The following is a 22,304-nucleotide window of genomic DNA, read 5'->3' on the forward strand; positions in this document are numbered from 1 at the left end:
TAATGACATAATGCTTTGCCAGCGTCGAGTCATCAACAGACTTTACGGCTTCAGAGTCACAGAAGCAATAAGAGGGAAAGTGAGAAAAAGAAGCGAAACGGCCTAAAACCACTGAGCAAGCTATCAATAGCCAATTACTGTTGATATGATTAATCAAGGAGCGATTACTCCCATTAACCCCTGGAGAAGAGCAGGCTCGAGGAGCTGCCTGAGGGTCACGGCCGTCATTAGTGCGACTCAGTGGATCCATACGGGCTGCCTCGCGTAATGCATCGCCTGTACTGAAGAGGAACAGAAGAGACAGGAGGCGAGACGGATAGTGAATAGAAGAGCAGCGGGATCAAGAGGTGGAAGAAAAGTGGGAGAACAAATTAATTCCAAGCACAATTTTACTTGCGGGTTCGGCGTTCAATTGCAGCTCGATCCAGATCCTGGAAATATTCAGCACGGGCTTTAATTAAGCCCAAAGGGCAGCAGCAGCTTTCGTCAACAGGACCAATACTCGAGCCTGGAACTGATTATAGACCATATTTCTCATCTTTAAAGTGGTCGAATCTAACACTAAATCCGACCCAAGAGAACCAGATCCAGCGTCGGCAGGATCGAGGCATCAAATCCCTCCGGCTCTAAAAATAAACCGAGTCACCTTTAGACTTCTTTCCTCCTAAACTTCTGAGAGAAGAAGATCCCACACACTCTTCTGCAGCTTCACAATTTAAACCACAAAAGTCCAGAGAGACCAAAGTGATGAGTAAATTGTGACACTGAGCAGGAGCAGTGTCCGAATTAGTTGGATGTGTGAATATCTCCTGCAAAGAAAATCCTCTTAAATGTTCAAAGACGCCGGACTGATGAGATGTACGGTTAAGACGTCGGACTTTGGCTTTTTCTTTCTGCTAAACAACACCCAGCGTGACAAGCAGGGAAAAGAGGGAGGGATGTGTCAACCCACCTGCTTACTCGCATTATCGGAAATTAAAGTCATTTTCACCGAAATGTCACATCAGGTGTTCTGTTTTAGTATTTTTCGAGGACTGCATCAGCGAGGAGACGAAGCCTGCACTTTAAAAGCCGGGTGGGGGGGGGCGAGGGAATGTTAATTCATGCAGAATTATGAGTTCAGCTCGCAGAAAAATAAAACCGAACTCCTTCCATCTCAGGAAACGCTAACAAACTAAAAAACGTTAAATGATGAATGACGAGCAAAAGGGATAAATCTCTTGAAGTCACGCATCTATATTCACACTTCACCCTCGCTGTCTGCAGCCCTGATGAGACTTTGAAGTACAGCTTAGAGTAAAAAGGTTAAACCCTCTCAGGCGATGTTGGCACGCCAGGCTACGCCGTGAAATGGCCAAACAACGACAAACAGGCCCGTCTCTTCGATTGCTTTCAGCTGACAGATGATTTTTCAAAAATTCATCTAAGAGTGATTCTACATTGTGATTACTTGGGAGATAAAAATGAAGAAACTCAGCGTGTCACTATAATGCAGCCAGCATTTTACTCTGACTGACAGGTGCGTCATTAAAATTCTGGGCACTCAAGAGCACAAATGATCCTCCGGTGTGTGTGTGTGTGTGTGTGTGTGTGTGTGTGTGTGTGTGTGTGTGTGTGTGTATTGTGCGCATTTTAAGTTAAGCGACTGTGCAGAAAATGAAGCAATGTGTTGCCGACACTTCTCGGTGCGGCGGCGTGCATGAGAACGAGCTGTAATGAAGTGAATCACCGAGGTAGCCGAAGCTGACTCACATGTAATTAAAGCTACACGGAACATAAGGAGGACGGTTCAGAAAAAGAAAAAAAACTGACACACTGAAAACGCGAGAAAGGTGCTTTTTTAAAAATCACACAGACTGGCTTCACGTTGCAGAAAGCAGGCGGATGATGCCCGAGGTTCTGCTGCTGCAGCTCCTCCACGAGCAGCAGAACTTCAAACGGCATCGTCCATGTTCTGTCGGCGCCGCGAGAAGGAGCGCCATCAGCCCGACTGAAGCCTGCAGCTCAGCACTCTCACCGCAGACTGACAGACGGCATTCACATCCACACTGTACTCGGGATAATAGCTGCAATATTTGAGGTTTCTAATCTGTATAAGCTTCTTACTGTGCACTGTATAATACTCGGCTTTATTTGTGTCCGTCTATCCACAAAGTTCTTCATGCATACAAAGGTGATACTCCTCCTGCAGTAACCTGTCTACTTCAAGCTGTTCCCAATCAACACTGACATGAAGTGATGTGTCCTGCACATCCACGTCAATGCAGCTATGAATCTGTTCTCCTCTCTCCATCCTGTTCTCTTCCAGTTCTTCATATCCAGTGTTTGGGTCGAACTCACCAGAATCAACTCTCCTTTCCATCAGATCTTCAGGATTTTCTCCTTGCATCAGAACCACCAGTGATGTGCACAATGGGGGGGGGGGGCAATTGTTGAAAAACGTGCGCTAAAGTGCCCTCCTGGGAGCCAAAACGTATGCTAAAGTGCCCTCTTGCGAGCCAAAAAAGCATGCCAAAGTGCCCTCTTGGTTGGCAAAACACACTAAACTGCCCCCTTGGCTGGTTAAAACATGATAAACTGCCTTCTTGGGAGCCAAAACGTGCGCTAAAGTGCCCTCTTGGGAACCAAAACGCGCGCTAAAGTGCCCTCTTGGGAGCCAAAACACACTAAACTGCCCCCTTGGCTGGTTAAAACATGATAAACTGCCTTCTTGGGAGCCAAAACGCGCGCTAAAGTGCCCTCTTGGGAGCCAAAACATGCGCTAAAGTGCCCTCTTGGGAGCCAAAACGCACTTAAGTGCCCTCTTGGGAGCCAAAACGTGCACTAAAGTGCCCTCTTGGGAGCCAAAACGCGTGCTAAAGTGCCCTTCTTTGCACCCCTGCCCTTCAAAAAGTCTGCCCACGCCACTGAGAACCACCAACAGTATCTAGACTCCACTTCCTATTCCACGCACACCTTCACCACCTCTTCAAATATGAAAACATTACGATGGAGTCCAACCTGAGCAGGTTTTTATAAAAGGCGTGCATAGGTGTGAGGAAATAAGTCAGTCCCCTCTGCAGGGAATTAGATCAATATTAACCGCTTCATTACATTTTCATGGGGAAAACCCTTTAAGTGTAAAAAAAAAAAACTGCCTCTGCAAAAAAAACGGCTGCCAGAAATACTTTAATATTAAGGAAATTACAAAAAACTCAAACAGGAATTTAAAATATTCTCTCTTAAACTACAGAAAATAAAAATGAGAAGGAGGACATTTAAAACCACGATATTAAACCCTGCACGGTCGAGACTAAAGTAAGTGCTGCGGATCTAATCTGGAGGGCGTCATGAAAACACCGTTCTGTCTCACGGTGAGAGCGAACAATCTCAGAGGAGACGACTCTGGCCAGGGATCAAAATGATGCTCTTTACTGGCATAATGGCGGCGTAATGCTCGGCGCGATTGAGACAAATTGCGTCGTTTTCACTTTGATAATCTTCCATAATTCACCTACCAACCTCTGAGCTGGAATCTGAGGGGGGGCACATTACAGGGACGATACTCAAAGTTGATGCGACTTTTTGAAGGAGGGTGATTACGTTCGTGGAGGGGAAGGAGGACGTGTGCATGTGTGTGTGTGTTGATTAACTGTAGCATCACACCTCTGAGCCACCTTCATTGCTATTCAAGGCCTTGCCTGGCAAAGGGAATTTGATTTTTCGCCCTTCTCTGCTTTCTAAGCAGGCATGTGAACGCCCTCTCAGTGTGTTTACCTCCTGCATGGCCGACTGGAATCCATCAGACGCCCCGCAGCCGCTTTTCAGAGAAGAACCGGCCCTCCTCATATTACCTGCCTGGAGCAGAACTACCGACTGTCAGCAGTTCTTCATCTATATCCGAGTTTCAGTTTGGGACACTTGAATTATTTCTACATCGGTGTGACCAATGAGGGTGAAAAAAGATCATAATTGAGGTTGTTTAATCATCATTGGGTATCAAATGGGCATATCCACATTCTGTCACGTCTTTTACGAGGTTGGAAGAGAGAAAGAAGTTCAGCGTCGTCTCTCTGTGATGATAAAGAGGAGAAAATGATGTCTGAATGGCTGCAGGAAATCATGACCAACGTCAAATTAATCTATAAAATCAAACACTTTGACACCGGACCGCTGTAGAACTTACGTCACTGACATTACGTGAGCGATGCCATGATGCCAACTTAACATTATGATACTGAACTTAGTTATTTTAACCCAAAGTATCATCTTTTCCTAAACCTCACTGAGTAGTTTTTGTCCAAAAGATATTATGTCACACAATGTTTAACCGTGTGTCAGCAAGCTTTATTCTGAAAGTCCAATGTTTGATAGGACATATTATTGCTAACTTGATTTGACTAGACTTCATATATTGATCTGCACAGAGACGATTACAGAGCTCATGACTTACTCTCATTCTCTACAGAGAATCAGACTAACACTGGAGGGGCCAACATAAATATTAACCTGCTCCTATCTCTCTGTAGGAAAATCATTGTGGCCCATGTTTTATTCATCTCAGATGAATTGTTTCAAAATCATTATCAATCCAAAACCGTGCCCTGGCTCAAAGGACAGGAAGAAGGGGAAGATAATAGATCTGAATTAGGATGAAAGTCAACATTTAGAAAGCTCGAATGAGGCGGAGGCTGCACACTCGAACAGCCAGGTGTCTTAATGTCTGGAGCTGGAATCACTGATACCTCAAAGTCTACAACCAGATCTTTTCACACCGCAGATAATCACGAACCAAGATTTACTTTATTTTAAAATGTCAACATTAGCGTAGTCTTATTTAGCACAACATGCTAATTGTTTGGGTCCTGAGTTGATGCTTCCTGATGTCTGACAGCATACCAGCCAACATTAAAGGGATCTTCCAGTGCAAATTTAATCCATGGTCTAAATCACTGTGAAACTGTGTTAGACTCCCTCTCGAGAGATCAAGTTAGCAGACCGCTAATTTACGGAGTTTTATCAACCTCAGAAACGACCGCACGACAACAATACACTGCAGTAAATGGATCCAAATATAAACCGCCACCAAAAAGCCACAAATAATGCTCAGAACAGCACCAAACTTCAGCAACAGAACAAAAAGGGTTTAAGCACATAGTCCGGGGCATCTAACCTCCGCTAGCTTAGCTGGATTTCTATTGTGAAGCTAAAAACAGATTTCAACTCTCCTCCATCAGCTTCCGGGTCGGGGAAGTCCCGACGCGACGATTACCGAGTGCGGTTAGAAATGCTCAATTCTGTTCTTTTCCCTGTCCGCTCTCGATAATAACTGTTATAAACTGGCAGGTAAGACACATATGAACTTTGATTGCTTTTCCATGGAGTGGTAAATTTAGTCAGCTTTTCAGTAGAAATCCAGCTAAGCTAGCAGAGGTTAGATGCCCCGGACTATGTGCTGAGACCCTATTTGTACTGTTGCTGAAGTTTGGTGCTGTTCTGAGCATTATTTGTGGCTTTTTGGTGGCGGTTTATATTTGGATCCATTTACTGCAGTGTATTGTTGTCGTGCGGTCGTTTCTGAGGTTGATAAAACTCCGTAAATTAGCGGTCTGCTAACATTAGCTCGAGAGGGTTTCTAACCGGAATTGAGCATTTTTTACACTGGAATATCCCTTTAAGCTGTGAAAAAGAGGAATATTTTCTTTATTACCTGGGAGACTTTTAATTAGTCTCAAACTCAATGTTAACAATAAAATATACAGATAAACAACGTGATCAGAAGTGCAGGACTGCAGTCTGCAGAGTGGAGACAAAAGGACGAGCAAGTGCGACAGGAGGTAAAAGTGGTAAAACATTTCGAAAGCATATTCCTTCGTCTTTGGACCCGTTTCATCTCATTAAAATGGTGAAGAGGACGGCTTCAGCGAACAATGACACACGTCAGGTTCCACGATTCACATGAAGGAGATTAATGGTATAAATTACATATCAGGAGCACAGTGAGAGAAAGGGTTAGAAATACGGAGGCTCCACTGAACATCAGCAGCTGCTTGAACAGTCTGTTTGTTCAGTTCATCAGATTCAGAAAATCAGTCCCTGAATATGTGAAAAGGACAAAAACCTAAAGTGTTGCAAGAAGCAAAGAAAAGCTTCGAGACCATAAATATCCCAAACGTAGACTACACTCATGGAGGAACCTGTCAGTGTTAAAATAATTTTAATACATCAAACATTACAGACTCTCAGAAACAACCAAATCCTTATCAGCTGTTTTGTTCATCTAAAGGATTCATTGTGAGCCGAGCGTGATCTGATCTTCTCATTACGGCTCCTCACACATCTCCGAGTCCTCCTTCCTCCTGACATCTGCTCTCCAAAAACACACTTCACCTCCGAGAAACCAATTTTAAACTCTCTGCCCCCTTTTTTTTTTCCCCTCGTTAGCTCGGAAAAAGTTCTATTTTTGGAGAGGCTTCCTCTGACATTTTTTTTTACAGTAGGAATTATTTTAATTACACTTGTTTAAAACAGCCAGAAACTTTGTGCCACATCTGCCAAAGTGGGCTCAAACACCTGAAGCAATTAAGTTGAGGTGATTACTTCAGGAACTAGGCTGCTAGATACCAAACTTACTGCTCGACTGTGCAGGAAATTCAATGAACAGAGGAACAAAAACAATAAAAATATAGAATCTAATTTCAACATGTTCATGTGAGTCTTATGTTACACAGTGTAGATTGAATTCGACACTCAGGGCAGAAGAATGAAACTTCAGATTGTGTTTAGTTTAGTTATTTTTTGTATTCACCATGAATTGAAAAGGGACACAAGTTGCCACCACAAGTATCAGTGATCTTCTCAAAGATATTTTCTCTACTATACTTTTTTATTCTCTAAAAATCTGAGCAGAGGACAAAAAGGATGATCAGAAACAATAATTCCCCATTAAGGGTATTAATATCAGTGTGAACAAGAGCTCAAAGAGAATAAAGACTGACTGATCCACATTAAAGCGTTTGTTGTTGTGTGCATGACGAAATTCATTTTCCATAAAAATTCTTCCTCAGGGCTGCAAAATCGTATTCAAAGTGGGCGTTCGGTACGAAAGCACACGGAATGATTACAGTGCGAACAGCTCTAAAATAATCTCAGTCATGCTGTTCTGTCAACGAGGCATGTAACCCTTCATCAGTCATTTCTGCTGGCTGTCAGTTCACCTGTGGGAAACATGATTGGGAGGCAAAATCAACAACAAGCACATCAGTCGTCGCATGGACTGCTTTGGAAAATAAGAAAATCATTAAAAAAAAGGGGGAAATATGCCAATTTTTACAAATCAGAGTGTTGAGAGCTTTTACTGCTTATGTGAAGCGAGTCGTCTTTAAATGGGACTTCCTGTAAGAGGGAGTGAGAGTTTGAAAGTCAACGGTACATGTAGATATGCAAGACTAAGACAACGCTGCGATCATGTTTAGGTCAAAATTACGGCGTTCTCGAGACCTTTTGCGGGTCTGGATTTACCATATATACTTGAAACTTTACTAAACTCCTGCAGCTTGCTCTTTTTCTCTGATTGCGTCCAGTGACACAAGGCTACATTAGCTGCGACTAGCACAGCACGTCCGAATAACCAAACTCTCAGTTGCATCTCAATTAGACACCTGTGAGGTTTCGTGACTGTATCTTTTTCACAGCTGTGACGCTATTCAGCCGTCAAAAATCGGTTGAATCGATGGAGAACGTGTTTAAGTACAGGTCACCGAGCACCACCAGTCTGATCAATCTCAATCTGCGATGGATCCACTGGAGCATCACTTGATGGTCAGGACGTGGCGGTGTAGAAGAAAAGTCTCACAGATACGAGACATGTCCGCCTGCCCTCATCCTGTCAGTGTTGTCCGTCCTCCGGCTGCTAGGATCACTGATTTCACTGATGATATCATGCATGTGTTGCCTTTTTATGAGGACAAACTGTACGAATTTAAAAATATGAGGAAAGCCAACACAAACTCGACAGCTGAGGCTGAGCCAGAGAGACTCAGGGAGCTGAGAAGGGAGGGGATAGATTATGTACTTTAATTACAATATGGCTGGCTAATTATCATACCTAAAGAAAGATTATGTCATTTTCTGCCACATTTATTCTGCACGTATTATGATCCGTGTAGTTTTATGATCAATTTAAGGATTTCCAAATGAGCCACCAAAGCAAAAAGGTGCCTTAAATACAAGAGATCACTTTGCACACTGTGAAAATTGAAAAATGGGTTCGACAGTGTACAAACCCCTTTATTTAAAACGCTAAATGTGCTGCTGCTGCGGTAGATTCTGCTCAAATGAAGCTACAATCAGCTGAGAATCCGGCACTTCCTCATTTCCTGTTCTGTGATGGATTCCTCCCGGTGTGATGGTTAAACATCAGAGTGTAAACAATGGGCTCAGGAAGCAGCCCTCCGGTTCCCATGAACTGATACCAACAGTTAATGTTTGTTGCTTCCATGGTACAGATGGACGCAGATATCCGAGGAAACTTCCAATGACGGGAAACATCATCGGCTCCTATTTACAGACCATCAGTGATATCAGTGAAGCCTCAAAGGATACTAAAAGACAACACCCATCAAGACTCCTTTGTTTAAAATAGATGTAGCTTCTGTAGTTCTGGGAAAAGACCACAAGCGTGACACCCCACTGCTGCACCCACTTTCTGCACTCCTCCTCCTGCGCGCCTCCTCTTCCTAACGAGCACGGGCGTAAAATCAAAAACCAAAAGTTTTCAAGCCAACGGTTAATAATGAACACGACACTGCTGAGAGGCTACAGACGCCTGTAGTGAGCCACCAGTTCTGCACAAACACACAGAAGCACAGGTCGCCACAGAACAATGCACATTTGAAAGACCATTTATCAAACTATTACCTGCAGACCTGCAGAACGTAGAGCAAAATAAATTACATCCCTGTGATGCCGAAGTTGTACTGCAACCGCAAACTCTGCGGCTTTAAAAATTCAGGTGTGTATGTCCGGTTTAAGCCATCAACTGCGCTTTATCTAATTAACTTTCAACTTCATATATAAGTTATGAGCATCAGGTTGCAAGTGAGGAGCAAAGTATGAGTCTGTAATAAAGATGTTATTCCTGCAGGTGTGTAAAAATAAAGAAGAAGAAATGAAAGTGTAATTACGACACTAAAATCCTTTAAATGATTCCGTCTCCCTCATTAAAAACACTAGAATGTAATCACTTTAAAATCCATTCACGATGTCTGAACACTGAAGTTTCCACATCACACCTGTGTACGCTGAATGTTGGACCAGGATTGGCTTCCACAGTTCGATAATGGAACTGTGATTGGTTGGAGGTTTGGCACGAGGTATCTTTCACCATCACCGATTGGTTAGTCGCCACCCGCAAGTGGAGATGGGATAACAATGGCAGCGTCAACAACACAAGCAGAACATGCCGCTGCGTAAAGCCACTTTTGACGGTACAAACATTCCTTTGAATTTGTTGAACGTAAGGAAAACAACTTGACTGTAAGGTGCACACTTTGTCCGCGTTGGAAACTTCTCTCCACCTCAAACTTAACGAAGCACCCGGAAGCAGCTACAGAGACAGCACGCACACACACAAAGCTTGTTGCTAAGGAACCGTGGAGCACAATGAATGTAACAAGTAATATAACGAGTAACGTAACTAATTACTTTCTTCAGGGAGTAATCATGTAATGTAAGGCATTACTATTTTTGAGAGTAATGTGTAATGTATTACTTTTTTGAGTAACGAGCCCCAACACTGATTAGGACTGATGCCATTGAACTAATCATTACCTACTGGTTCATTAATATATTAGCTTCTATTCTTCTCTGTTGAAACTCATCACTGTCTTCTCTGTATTCCTGTTTTTGTGTGCAGTATTGTAAAGTGTTACCAAATTTCATCAAGACCTTCCGCACTGAGAACTACTTCTATAGCTTCTAACAAATGAGGAAGCTAAAACTTCACTGGGTTCATCACCAGAAACAAAAGAACTGTTTGGCAGCAGAGTGCGGCGTATTGAACGAGCATCCAGTATTGATTATAGAACAACATGTTCCAGACAACCTCACCAAAACAGTCTTTGTTTTGGACACAATCCCTGCTATAGAAATGATTCTCACCTTCAGAGAAAAGATAAAAATTGAGGAGAGAAAGCCAAAAATATAATGAGAATGTGTTTTATGAGATGAAAACCAACCGACTCACTTCGGCATCAGCGCAGCTCAGCTCAGTCAGTGACGAATCCCACACAGACACAGCGTGTTTGACAAGTTAATGACTTTTGACACATACTTCCTTATGAGTTCTCACAAGTTATGAATTATTAAAGAGCTTCCATGTGCATTTCCTCCAGTCTCACTCAGACCTTCTGTGTACGTCACTGCACTCGGGTCACCTGGAATAAATCACCACGTCGACGATGAGTCACGAACCTGCTCGGGGATTAATTAGTACAAAGTAAAACGCACTGACCTGTGATTAAAAGCACAACAGAGACTTGATCTGCTCCACACCGCTTTAATATTTATCATACGCAGCAACACATGTGTGAAACCAAAGTGATCAATCGAGTCTAAGGAAATGTTATAGCAGATAGGCGTTGAACAAAAACTACAAGATGTATTAATTAGAAAACGTTATATACACGTCTTAATGAAAGACTATTTGCTAATCACGTTGCTGATGATTAACAAAAGGAAAATAGATGCTTGCTTGCAGTTGTTCAATTACAAGCTCATAATAATTATCCGGATGGGATAATTAGATACATTAACAAAGTGTTGAAGAGCAGAGACGAGTGAGTAGGAAGGTGAGTGTGTGACAGCGGATGAATCATTATCCCGTCACTCCAGCTGGTGAGGATGTGACACTTTTCCTGACATTAGTGGAACGAGAAAAATCTCTCAGCCGACAGGAACTCGGCTGCTGTCGCGGTTCGAGACGACAGAACCAGAACACAACACGTGGTTCATATAGGAGTTAGCTCCTAAACTCTGACAACCCCCGGCTGAGGTAAAATAAATACACCATGGTAAGAAAATGCCAGACGGAGGAAAACGTAATCTGTGAAACACTGTCAAATGCTTTGATAACGGTGGAATTTAATGAGGGTTACACGAAAAACCCCTCCAGCTAAATGCTTTCAGCGTTGCGTCGTTGTTGTGTGCTTGTCACGGTTCATGTTTTATGGAGGAGTCTGGATATTCAGCCTGACTCAGATTTTCGCTGATCGGTCGTGAAGCTGCACAGGGTTCATTGTGGATTCATCAAACAGCTCCGAGCAGTTTGTTCTTACTCCTTAGCGTCTGCTCGGCTCGCCGTGATGAATGAAAAGGCGGCTGCAGTTATAAAATTGAAGAAAAACAACAATTACTTGCTTTGAATCTTTCCAGTAACTCCACAATGTGCTGCAGCTGACCGATTAATTCTTAGATATGAGTCCATTGGGCTTTTATTCTTCACAGGCAGATCATTAAAATTAGATGTGCTCCATGAATGTCTGGCAGTAAAGCTCAAGAAAGATTTAAGATGATGTTAAACTGATATGGACTCTACATTTATAATAATGTATGAAAACCATCTCAATATTATTGTAGAGACACGGTTAAAATACTAAAACAAAATCAGAAAATTATTAGAGTAAGCTGTTATTTTTGTTCACCGGTAAGTATAGAGACTGTTTTCCACTGATTTGTCATTCATCATATCCAACAGACAAAGACCTTGAAGTGTCACAGGTTCCTCTCTAGTTAACAGCTATTTTCTCTACATACTGTGTAGATATTCATATGAAATGGCTTTTATTTAATAGGCTTTTTTTGTGAATGTACCCGAGTCAAACCTTCGTATAAAAGCATAATTATGACGAAAGAGGCACTTTTAAGATTTACCTTAACCTTAACTCACCTCCATGTTAAGTTGCATTCGGAAATCGACGCTTCTCGACTGGCAGGATGGCGGTGAGCGGAACAAACATCTGCTAATGTGAGTTGTTCAAAACTGTCTTTTTTAGTAAACTCTGTGTACACAAACAATGTTCTCAATGCTCTTGTTCAGTGGCGTGCGCAGACTTTTTGAAGGGCCAGGGTGAAAAGAAGGGCACTTTAGCACGCGTTTTGGCTCCCAAGAGAGCACTTTAGCGCGTGTTTTAGCTCCCAAGAGGACAGTTTATCATGTTTTAACCAGCCAAGGGTGCAGTTTAGTGTGTTTTGCCAACCAAGAGGGCACTTTGACATGCTTTTTTGGCTCCCAAGAGGGCACTTTAGCGCACGTTTTGGCTCCCAGGAGGGCACTTTAGCACATGTTTTGGCTCCCAAGAGGACAGTTTAGCGCACGTTTTGGCTCCCAAGAGGGCACTTTAGCGCACGTTTTGGCTCCCAAGAGGGCACTTTAGCGCATGTTTTGGCTCCCAGGAGGGCACTTTAGCGCACGTTTTGGCTCCCAAGAGGGCACTTTAGCGCATGTTTTAGCTCCCAAGAGGACAGTTTATCATGTTTTAACCAGCCAAGGGTGCAGTTTAGTGTGTTTTGCCAACCAAGAGGGCACTTTGGCATGCTTTTTTGGCTCCCAAGAGGGCACTTTAGCACACGTTTTGGCTCCCAGGAGGGCACTTTAGCACATGTTTTGGCTCCCAAGAGGGCACTTTAGTGCACGTTTTGGCTCCCAAGAGGCCACTTTAGCGCGCGTTTTTCAACTATTGGGCCCCCCCCCCTCGTGCACGTCACTGCTCGTGTTCATGTGTAGAGACCCTGGTGATACTACGAGCAAAGTTTCATGTCGTGTCGAGCCTTCTTAGTGTTTTAAAAATAGAGATTTTGATGCTATTGTAAAAGTACCATAGCACTCCCATTGAAAATGAGTTTGACCCGATAACGAAAATACGGTAAATCTTAAAAGTGCCTCTTTCTAAGTTAACTCTTTAAATCTGTGTTTTTTGAGGTCAGTGTTAGGGATTATATCCCCTGTCCAAAATAACCGGGTTTCATGTGAAGCCCTCTCGGCTGTGCCAGTTTCTTCTCACTGTTACTACATTTTAGAGATACATTAATCACTCGGTCACTAAGGGAACAGGAAAAACTCCCGAACAGGCTGACAGACCCGAGACCAGAAACACGCTTATAAGAGCCGCAAGAGTGAAACATTCAGTTTGTTCTTTTCAGGAAGTTGAAAGAAAATCTGAAAATGTCAAAATACAGGAAGCTTTGTTTAAATCATGTGCTGCCTCCCTCACATCCATCGCATCTCAGAATCCAGAAATGTCCACACATCTTCACGTGCAAGGTTCAAGTGCAGGTTAAAGGAATATATTCTTATAAATTCTGGAGTCAGCTGTGAAGGATAACTCGTTTTTATAAGCCTGCATGGTTTTGCTGATTAGGAGTGTGGTGTAGTTTCTGAATGTTGATGAGTGGGACATAATGAGCCAGCAGCATGAGTTGTCCCGGTAGATGGTTTATTCAGTGTTGGCGGAACTGTTGGGTGGGCTTTTGAACAGATAGTGTTATTTTTCATCATGTATACTTGCATCATTTCCATTATTCTATTGTCACACAGAGGCTACACTACATGTTCTGTCCTGCAGAGCTAATGTCTTATTTTGTTGAGCTAGTTTTAGATACTGTGAACTGAGAACAGGACACTTGTTTGGTGGCCTCCCGGCAGGATTTACAGCCAAAACACTGCATCTAATCCACCGTTCTAAGGCTTAGAACCACTTCACAACGGGTTAGCCGTACAGAACACACAAAATGAATACTTAGAAAGAAGCTGAGGCACACACACCACAGTCCATTTACAAAATAAACTAAGAACAAAACTGTAATACCTCGAGCAGCTTCTCATCTGTGAGGCATGTGGATGAATAATCATGAAAGAAAATCAAGGTTTTTAATCCAAACACGCCCCACACATCAGATTCCCGCTGATTCCCGCTCCAGGCATGAATCCATCAGACTAGAAATGTGGGTTTGCAAGTGTAGAAGCAACAAAACCTCAACCCTCAACCGCCGGTCTTACCTACTTGGAGGCAAAAAGCGACCTCTTTAAGCCAACCACTTTCCTGCACAAGCCAAGGTTACTGCAGCAGCCAAATGGGGCTGGCAGCACATTCACCCAGACTGCACTCATACCTCCAAAGACTCGTGTCCTCGCGGTGTAAACCACACGCTCCTGCCCCGCGGAAACAGCCCGGGTCAAGCCGATGATTACATCAAGAGGACAGACTCGCCAAGTGTTACTATCAGAGCCAAATGTCTCGTTCTTTCCCCTCACACCTGCTCAATCTGTCATCCTTCCCGCTCATGCTCGCTCTCTCTCTTTCTATTGTCTGCACATTCATTACTCTCTGTCCCTCTCGCTCAAAGTCAGTCTTTGTCACCAACACGCTGACGTTCTCTCGCTCGTCTTTGTTTCTTACGCGACCGATTCCTTTGAGTCTCTTGAGATTTTCTCAAACCCCCGTCAGGCTGTCCAGAGGCGCATCTGTCAGGGTCACATGCAACCGTCATCAGTCACAATATCACTCAGAGGACGTCAGGCGCGGCACAGAAAGCATCTGTTTGGCGACGGCCTTCAAAAGAGTCACGGTGCAAGAAATGGAACCCGAGTCAAATAAAGTTACACTTCCTTTAACGTGATTTATAGACGGCATTATCACAGAGAGGCAGAGAAGACTCTCTCTGGGTTCGTCGAGTCTGGACCCAAAAATATCTCTTTTCAGCAACATTAAATCCTCTAAACTCTGGCGAGACCATGACAGGTGCAGCAGTTCACTCCTAAATCGAAAATACATATTGTTCCTCTTACCTGCAGTGGATTTACGATCTACATTGTTTTGGTGCGAGTTGCAGAGTTTTAAAGATATCGGCCAAACAGAGATGTCTGCCTTCTCTCCAATAGAACAGAACTACATGGAGCTCAGCTTGTGGTGCTCAGAGTGCCTATGGGGCCGTCCAGACGAAAACGCTCTTTTGCGAAAACGCACACGTATTGCATCGTTTTACCCGACCGTCCACACGGATCCTGAAAACGCACTTTTTTGAAAATGGCGAATCCGCATACTTTCCAAAACGATGACGCCATCGACCTCTTGCCTCCGACCTCTCAACCCTGCGACGTCTCAACTGTTATAAACTGGCAGGTAAGACACATATGAACTTTGATTGCTTTTCCATGGAGTCATAATCACACGTTTTCATCCATGAGCCGCGGAACTCTACTGCACTCGGTAATCGACTCGTCGGGACTTCCCGTCAACAGGAAGCTGCTGCAGAAGAGTGGTAAATTTAGTCAGCTTTTCAGTAGAAATCCAGCTAAGCTAGCAGAGGTTAGATGCCCCGGACTATGTGCTGAGACCCTATTTGTACTGTTGCTGAAGTTTGGTGCTGTTCTGAGCATTATTTGTGGCTTTTTGGTGGCGGTTTATATTTGGATCCATTTACTGCAGTGTATTGTTGATCTCTCGAGAGGGAGTCTAACACAGTTTCACGGTGTGTTAGACCATGGATTAAACTTACACCGGAATATCCCTTTAATGCGCATGCTCCATGTCTTCTTTTCCGTTTTTGGTGAATGTCAAGCGCCACCTATAGGCCTGGAATATGAACTACAGCGTTTTCGGTCGTTTTCAGTGGATCTGTATGGACGCAAATATTCTTGAAACAATGCCGAGGAAGAAGATTGTTTTCGTCCGTGTGGACGGCCCCTAAAACACATTTTAAAAACTGTGTCTTTTTCCATCGCCACCTGCATCACAGTGACTGCTTCTCTGAACCACACCTGGATATAAAAATGGTTTTCATCTGACAAAAGCTGTACAATATGTTGGACTTCCAAAAAAAATCCTCTCAGGCGGCTCACGGTCAATCAAAAAAATACTCAGCAAAGATTGTTACAGCCTAAATCAATCCAGTAAAATCAATTTAATAGTAATAACGCCAGCTTTATGCACACAATACACTGATGTGAGGGGGATACTGTTTCATTGTGTTTGGCAGAGCAGGAAGATAAAAACCCTTTGGGGGGAAGTTAAAAGAACTATAGAAAAGATCATCTCAAAAGACATTTTAGTTTTATTTTAATAAGCTCTGCAGTATGCTGAAATGAACAATCAGAAGATGAAAAGATCAATAACGTAGAATTAATCTAATAAAGAGGCAACAACTGTTACATTTTGGTAATTATTATATCACTAACTAATAACTTCTCATTTACAAAGAGTGATGGACCCACCAAATAAACACGAAAAGGAAAACCAGATATGTTTTAAAAAGTGCTGGTACCATTTACCAATTTTGTAAAAATATATCTAATCGATGATGAAGAGAACGGATGAGTACTCCCTGATAGAAACTCATCTATCTAAAGTCAATAATCAATCATGCTTTAAGGATTCATACGTGATCAAAGGTTGGTTTTATGTCTGAGAAGTTGTTCTTTGTGTCTCATCTGTGCCTCAGTGTGAGCTCGTACGTGGAGGAACATTTTAATAAATGCTGTATATTGTCAGAACCAACCCCTCTTTGGCTGAAGATAGAAATAATTATGTTACTTTCCTCGCTCCACTTTGCAGTGATTATCATTCAACTGAGTCATACAGCATCCGCTTTACCGTTCGATTCATGACTCAGCAAAGTTCCCAGCGCGGATTTAAGAGGATAAAGTTTTACCTGCCAGAAGATGGTATCTATTGTGCTGCCCAGGAAGCCCTCCCTCGTTTCCGACGACAGGAGTTTGGGTCCGAGGATCGTCATGAACTCGTTGAAATCGACCTGTCCATCACCTGACACAATGAAACAAAAAAAGAGATCATGGATTTGTTGAAGTTGCTGATTGTAAATGACACTTTAACCTCACGGGGCTCATCCCCAATCAATCCTAATCAAAGCTGCAACAAACAGGTGACTGTTCTCGTTTTTGCTCTGTATCCGAGCTCTCTTTAAACACAATCTCGCAGATATCACTTCATCGGTCTGGAGTCTGAGGTGAGGCCGGGTGAATGACAAATGATGTTCCTGTCCTGAACAACTAAGGCTGATGTGGCTCAGAGCAGAGCACTCAGCGGCCAACAGCCTGCAGCTGAATGTGCAACTGCAGGGAAGTGAAGCCTGACGCTGAGGGCAAAGCAGGACACGGCTATGAACCTTTCCTGGATTAAATACGTATGCAGCACAGACATAACTTAATCCTCTGGAGCTGCAAAAGGTTTCTTTTATTATAATTTCTTTCTAGAATGTGTAGAAAAGTTACATATTTTTGGTCTCAAAGGAGAAATATGTTGCTGTTTTTTTCTGTCTTTGTTGTTATGATCGAATCTAAGCTCAAAACAGCGATTAGTACTGAGACAAGACCTCGTTAAAAACAATGAGCGATGATGACTAGATGTATAATACAGGATATGAAGCAGATCAAAGTGTACAGCTACTGTATCAACCACAACAAGAAGCTCCTGCTGTGCACACTGATCTGGGAGCCTGCTGATGGCTGCCGAAGCTGCTGCCAAAATAAATCATCTAAAAATTCTGCAGACAGCGACTATTTCAAGCAAACAAATCACGGATTCATACTGATGTGGTTGAATATCCTTGAATCCTTTTTTTTCTTTTTTCTTTCTTTGAGTGGGAAGTTTCACAAGCCGAGAGGGTTTTTCTTTATCTCCGGCAGGGTCGGCCTGGTATTGCTTTTGAAACCGTGAATATTAGATGCGTTAGGAATTCAGATCCTTAGGTTTTAAAATAATGTGATGACCAGTAAACTCACTCAATTTAATATTCATCTATTCATTCATTCATTTAACATTTATTCATGATTTAGAGATCTATTAGGGGTGTCGCTTAAAGCTAAGAAAAGGAACAAAGAAATCAGCAGATCTACTTTAGCGCTCGACAGCGGAGCACCCCATGGCTGTGTGCTCAGCCCCTTCATCTTCTCGCTGTACACCCATAACTGCACTCCGAGACACTGATAGAACGCTATTATAAAATATGCAGATGAAACATTGGGTTGGGTGGCTTGAGATCAAATAATAATTGAATATAAATCGGTGATAAATTGCCCAGAAAAGACAAAATTCTTTTCAGTCTTTCATTCTTCCAAAAACCCAGTTTGTTCCGTCGCCTCTCTTTTTGTTGTCTCATGCGTTTCATGTCCTCGTCGTTAACTCTCATCATACTTCTCTGATCTTTCACTTCTGCTCTTCCTGTCTCAGCAGATGAGGCTGAGACCTTGTCAGTGGAAACTTACCGATGCAGGACGACACAATCTGTCCCGACTGGCAGACAGTGCCTCTGCTCCTGCTCTGACAGTGGCAGTGCTGACACTGTTTAATGCTATTGACTGCACTTCTGTCCATGCATATTCAGCAGGGTAAGTGCAAGGCAAAGGGCCAGGTGAAGCAGAGTTGAGATCTGAGAGCGTCAGGGAGGGAGGATGGATGGGTGACAGTGGAGCTGAACAGGGACCGGGTGAACGGGTTCAGGGTAAGACAGGAGGAAGTTCTGTGGTTTTGTTTGTATATTGGGACAAGTGTACGTCCAACAAGTTAAATGTTCTATATTTCCACTGAAACAGTAAACACCTCCTGACAATCAACCACACACGACCTGCCCAGCACCAACAGCAGACAAAGAAAGACGAGCTAGTGAGGAAAGTGCAAGATGAAGCATCCTAAGGGTTTGTAAGGAGATTACGCAACTGAAGAGACATATTTTAAGGTAAACGACAATATTTTCCTGAACCTAAACAAACTGCAGGTATATGATGAAGGTCCTCTTGCTGCTGCGCTGTAAAGGATCATGTTGTTTTGAGAGTGATGGACCTGTTGGGTTGTTAAGGATGAGGATGTTCTGAGCAGTGCTGAGTGGAAATGAACTGATTGGATGATGGCTGTAATTTATATGTTTATATCAGAATCTGTTGGTTTACTGGATCCAAATAACTTCATGTTGGGAGGTTTTCTACCCATTGCACAGGGTAAAATTAACCCATTGTGGTGTCTGTGCTTATTTCTTGAAATCTCCAAGACCATCAGAATTGTCTTCAAATTGCTTCTTTTGTCCAACCAACACTCTACATCCCAAAGATTTTTCATTTACTGACATTAATGACAAGGAAGAGCAGCAAATCCTCTCATTTAAGAAGCTGAAACCAGGACATGTTTGACATTTTTGTATGACAAAATAAAAGACTAATTATTTAATTTCCATCAATTGCTCGACTAACTGTTGCAGCTCAAAGTCTCCAGGTGGAAAAAACCTGAGAACAGAGTTTTTATACCGAATGCACAGTTTATTAAGATTCCAAACATCCCTCAACATCAGGTAAAACTGTTTAATATTTGAGGTTTGCTCTGAAAGCCCTGTTTGCTTTTCCTCTCATTTTGATGTTTCTGGCGTTTGTGACGGCTCAGCGTAACGCAAAGTCACTGAGTCACTTTCTGTGTCTGTCAGAGACCAGAGCACCTGCTTCAGACCGGTCTCTTCCTGTGCTGCGTCACAACCGAGCATCCTGTTTCAGCTCGAAACAGAACAATGAATTATTGAAGGTGCGAACTCCTGCTCCGCTCAGTTAAAGACAAACAAGTCAGGTTTAAGGCAATGGGAGATAAACACAAGATACTGGTTGCTGTTGTTATTTAGCTAATGCAAGCCCACACCGATCCAGCATTAGAGATTAGAGTAAAAATTCGAGAGTGATGGTATCAAGGTCATCAACACCAGAAGAAAAAAAAAGAGGCTGGTGCAATGCTGTGATCCGGAACAAAGGAGTAGTCACACCTCTCCATGAAGGGCATACAGAGCTCAATAACAATCACATGGATGTGTCTCGACAGCAGAGGCGAGCACAGAAGATAACCCATCACAGTCTTCCAGGTGGACTCGGCCGCTCGGCTCAGAATCGCCGGCTGCGGCCGAGGATCCGATCCTCACAGCTGCCCACTTGGACCAGATACAGTCGCTGTCATTCTTTCTCATCCATCTGCTAATGCCTCTCCTCTCCTCCCCCCTCCTCCACACCGTGTCCCTTTGATCGCTGGCTCTTTGTCATCGTGTCAACACACATGCATATGAGAGGATAATTTCACAAACGGCTCTGTGAATTACAAAAAGGAAGAAATAAAAAAACAGGCCAGATTTTTTCACACCTCAGATTCGTCGATTTATCAGAATATTGTGAGGAGCACTTCTCACGTTGTGCAAATAATTTCGTCAAATCCGTGTGTGCTGGATGTTGTTAAAGCCCTCAGCATACATAATGAATTAATGGATGAATGAATGAGTCACATTAAACGATTATTTCCATTAATCTTACAATTTACGTCTTGATCAAATTGAATAGGCCTCACTTTTTATTCTATAAGTAGTGTGAGAGAAATGTAAAAAAAGGATCTTAAATGTACATTTTGGGCTGTTATTTAGTTCTATTCTTTCGCTTTAATATAAAACTTTCTGGGTAGCAGCTCAGTAATAATCTGGCTACAGCGGAGGGTCTATATAAATACTCCTTTTGGCTCATACAGGCAACGCTTATACGCCATAGTTCGGTCACGCGCTCCCAATCCCTATCATGTCAATCAGACAGACACCTGCACCTGAAAGAAACTCAGGACCTCTCTCTCCATTTGTTTGTCCAGACCTTTTACATCACATCTGAGTGAGCTCTCTGTATTGAATAGAAGTTTGGCAAATCAACAAACACAAGGACGCGACACCTTTCCAGGCGACCAGTCGATCCTCAGATTCGATAATGGCTAAAACAAAAGAACTCCAGTATTTTGGTAATGATGGCGATCAATACACACAGGTTGACCCGGGTCATTTAATAAGAAAGTCGTTTCTCCCAACAACTTCACCAAAGCTGATATTCACTGCACAAAAAAGGCAGAAGGAGCGATGAGAACCGAGCGCATAAATAAATAAACAGCGCTACACTTCACAGACTTCCCGAGACAAAAGCCGCCGCGACCTTCATCAGCGTCGAAAGTCGCCTCGCCTGCATCTTCAAGCTGCAGCAGACGATGCAACAAGAAACAGCCCCGAGGCACAAAAGCAGCTACGCTCTCCGGAGATTCTGAAGCTGATGAGTCAGAGCGGGAATAAAAAGGAGCGTCACTTCTTAAACTTTAATATCCAGCCTTGAACATTTACAGTATTTCTCTCTCCACTGTGAAGCCGAAAAGCACTTATCAAAGGCCGTGATAGCAGCATGAAGAATTTGAATATTTTCCCTGTGATCTGACATTTGCATATTGCATTTCCCCCATCCCCGTCTGAGACACTTTTAAGAATGTATCCTTTGTAAAATGTCAATCACAGTTAAGGCAGACGGCTTTGCCTGAAACCGCACAAACACCGTCTGATAGGAGAGGGCGGTGTTTGTATTTGCGTGCAGCGGAGTGTTCTCGCCAAGGACGAAAGGTTAAGTGGTCACAGGTGAGGACGGTGCAGCAGGAATAAACATGTGCACTCAGCATTTCCCCAAAGATTCAGCTGCTGCGGGAAATCCATGGATCCAGTCAGATCTAACTGGACAACCGATCACAAATGTGTGTGCATATATATCATTAATCTCACGTATCTCTTCTTTCAGGTTGCCCTCTCCAACAGTGTCCCTGTGGTACCTTCATGTCAAGGAGAAACAGCAAGTGGTTGAGATTGAAAGATGAGTACACACTCAAGCATGCATGAATATTATTTTATGCATGACACAGATGAATACGTAATCTGTGCATCTAAACGTCACATCTCACATCGGTTTGTGGACAACCTTTTTAAAGCCCCAGCTTCAACCTCGCAGCCAAATATGGTCAACAAGACAACGCCATCTTGGTGTTTTGGAGCCAGAAGTGACTCTTGCTGTGTCTCAGTTCAGGGTCTGCATCCTTCGGAGGAGCATTTGAAGGCCAATTATGTCACAGTGTCGCGCGAAGGCTGTCCCAATCTGAAGGCTCCTCCAAATGCAGCCCACAAATGCTCCATCTTTTCCTTTTCTTTTAGGAGGATGCACCGCTACTATCCTTCGTGGCCTCACATATCCCAAGATTCTTTGCGCACCCGAAAAAGAAAAAAGGTTGCCACAGCCTAAAGCTCTGCATCATGATACATATGACTCTAAATGGGAGCATCATTCACTAAATCTAAATTGAACTTTATGCTGTATTTAGAATATGAAGACTTAAAACTGAGGATTGAGTCCATAAAGCTCCTTTGGGTCATTCTGCACCAGCTCACCTTGGATCTGTCAGCTCATGTCATTGAATTTCTTGAAAACAAATAAGTAAAAACTTCTA

General features: G+C 43.1%; 1 protein-coding gene across 2 annotated transcripts in view; it reads right to left on the reverse strand.

Annotated features, from left to right (window-relative positions):
* caln1 (calneuron 1) overlaps positions 1–22,304 on the reverse strand; it is a 74,022-nt gene that overhangs the window by 22,397 nt on the left and 29,321 nt on the right. For both annotated transcript variants that reach the window (XM_030396508.1, XM_030396500.1), the window contains exon 4: positions 16,687–16,799. In XM_030396508.1, the coding sequence (XP_030252368.1) occupies positions 16,687–16,799 (113 nt within the window). The remainder of the gene's footprint in view (positions 1–16,686; positions 16,800–22,304) is intronic.

This window comes from Sparus aurata, chromosome 2 (assembly GCF_900880675.1).
Source record: "Sparus aurata chromosome 2, fSpaAur1.1, whole genome shotgun sequence".
In the NCBI taxonomy this organism is placed as follows: Eukaryota; Metazoa; Chordata; class Actinopteri; order Spariformes; family Sparidae; genus Sparus; species Sparus aurata.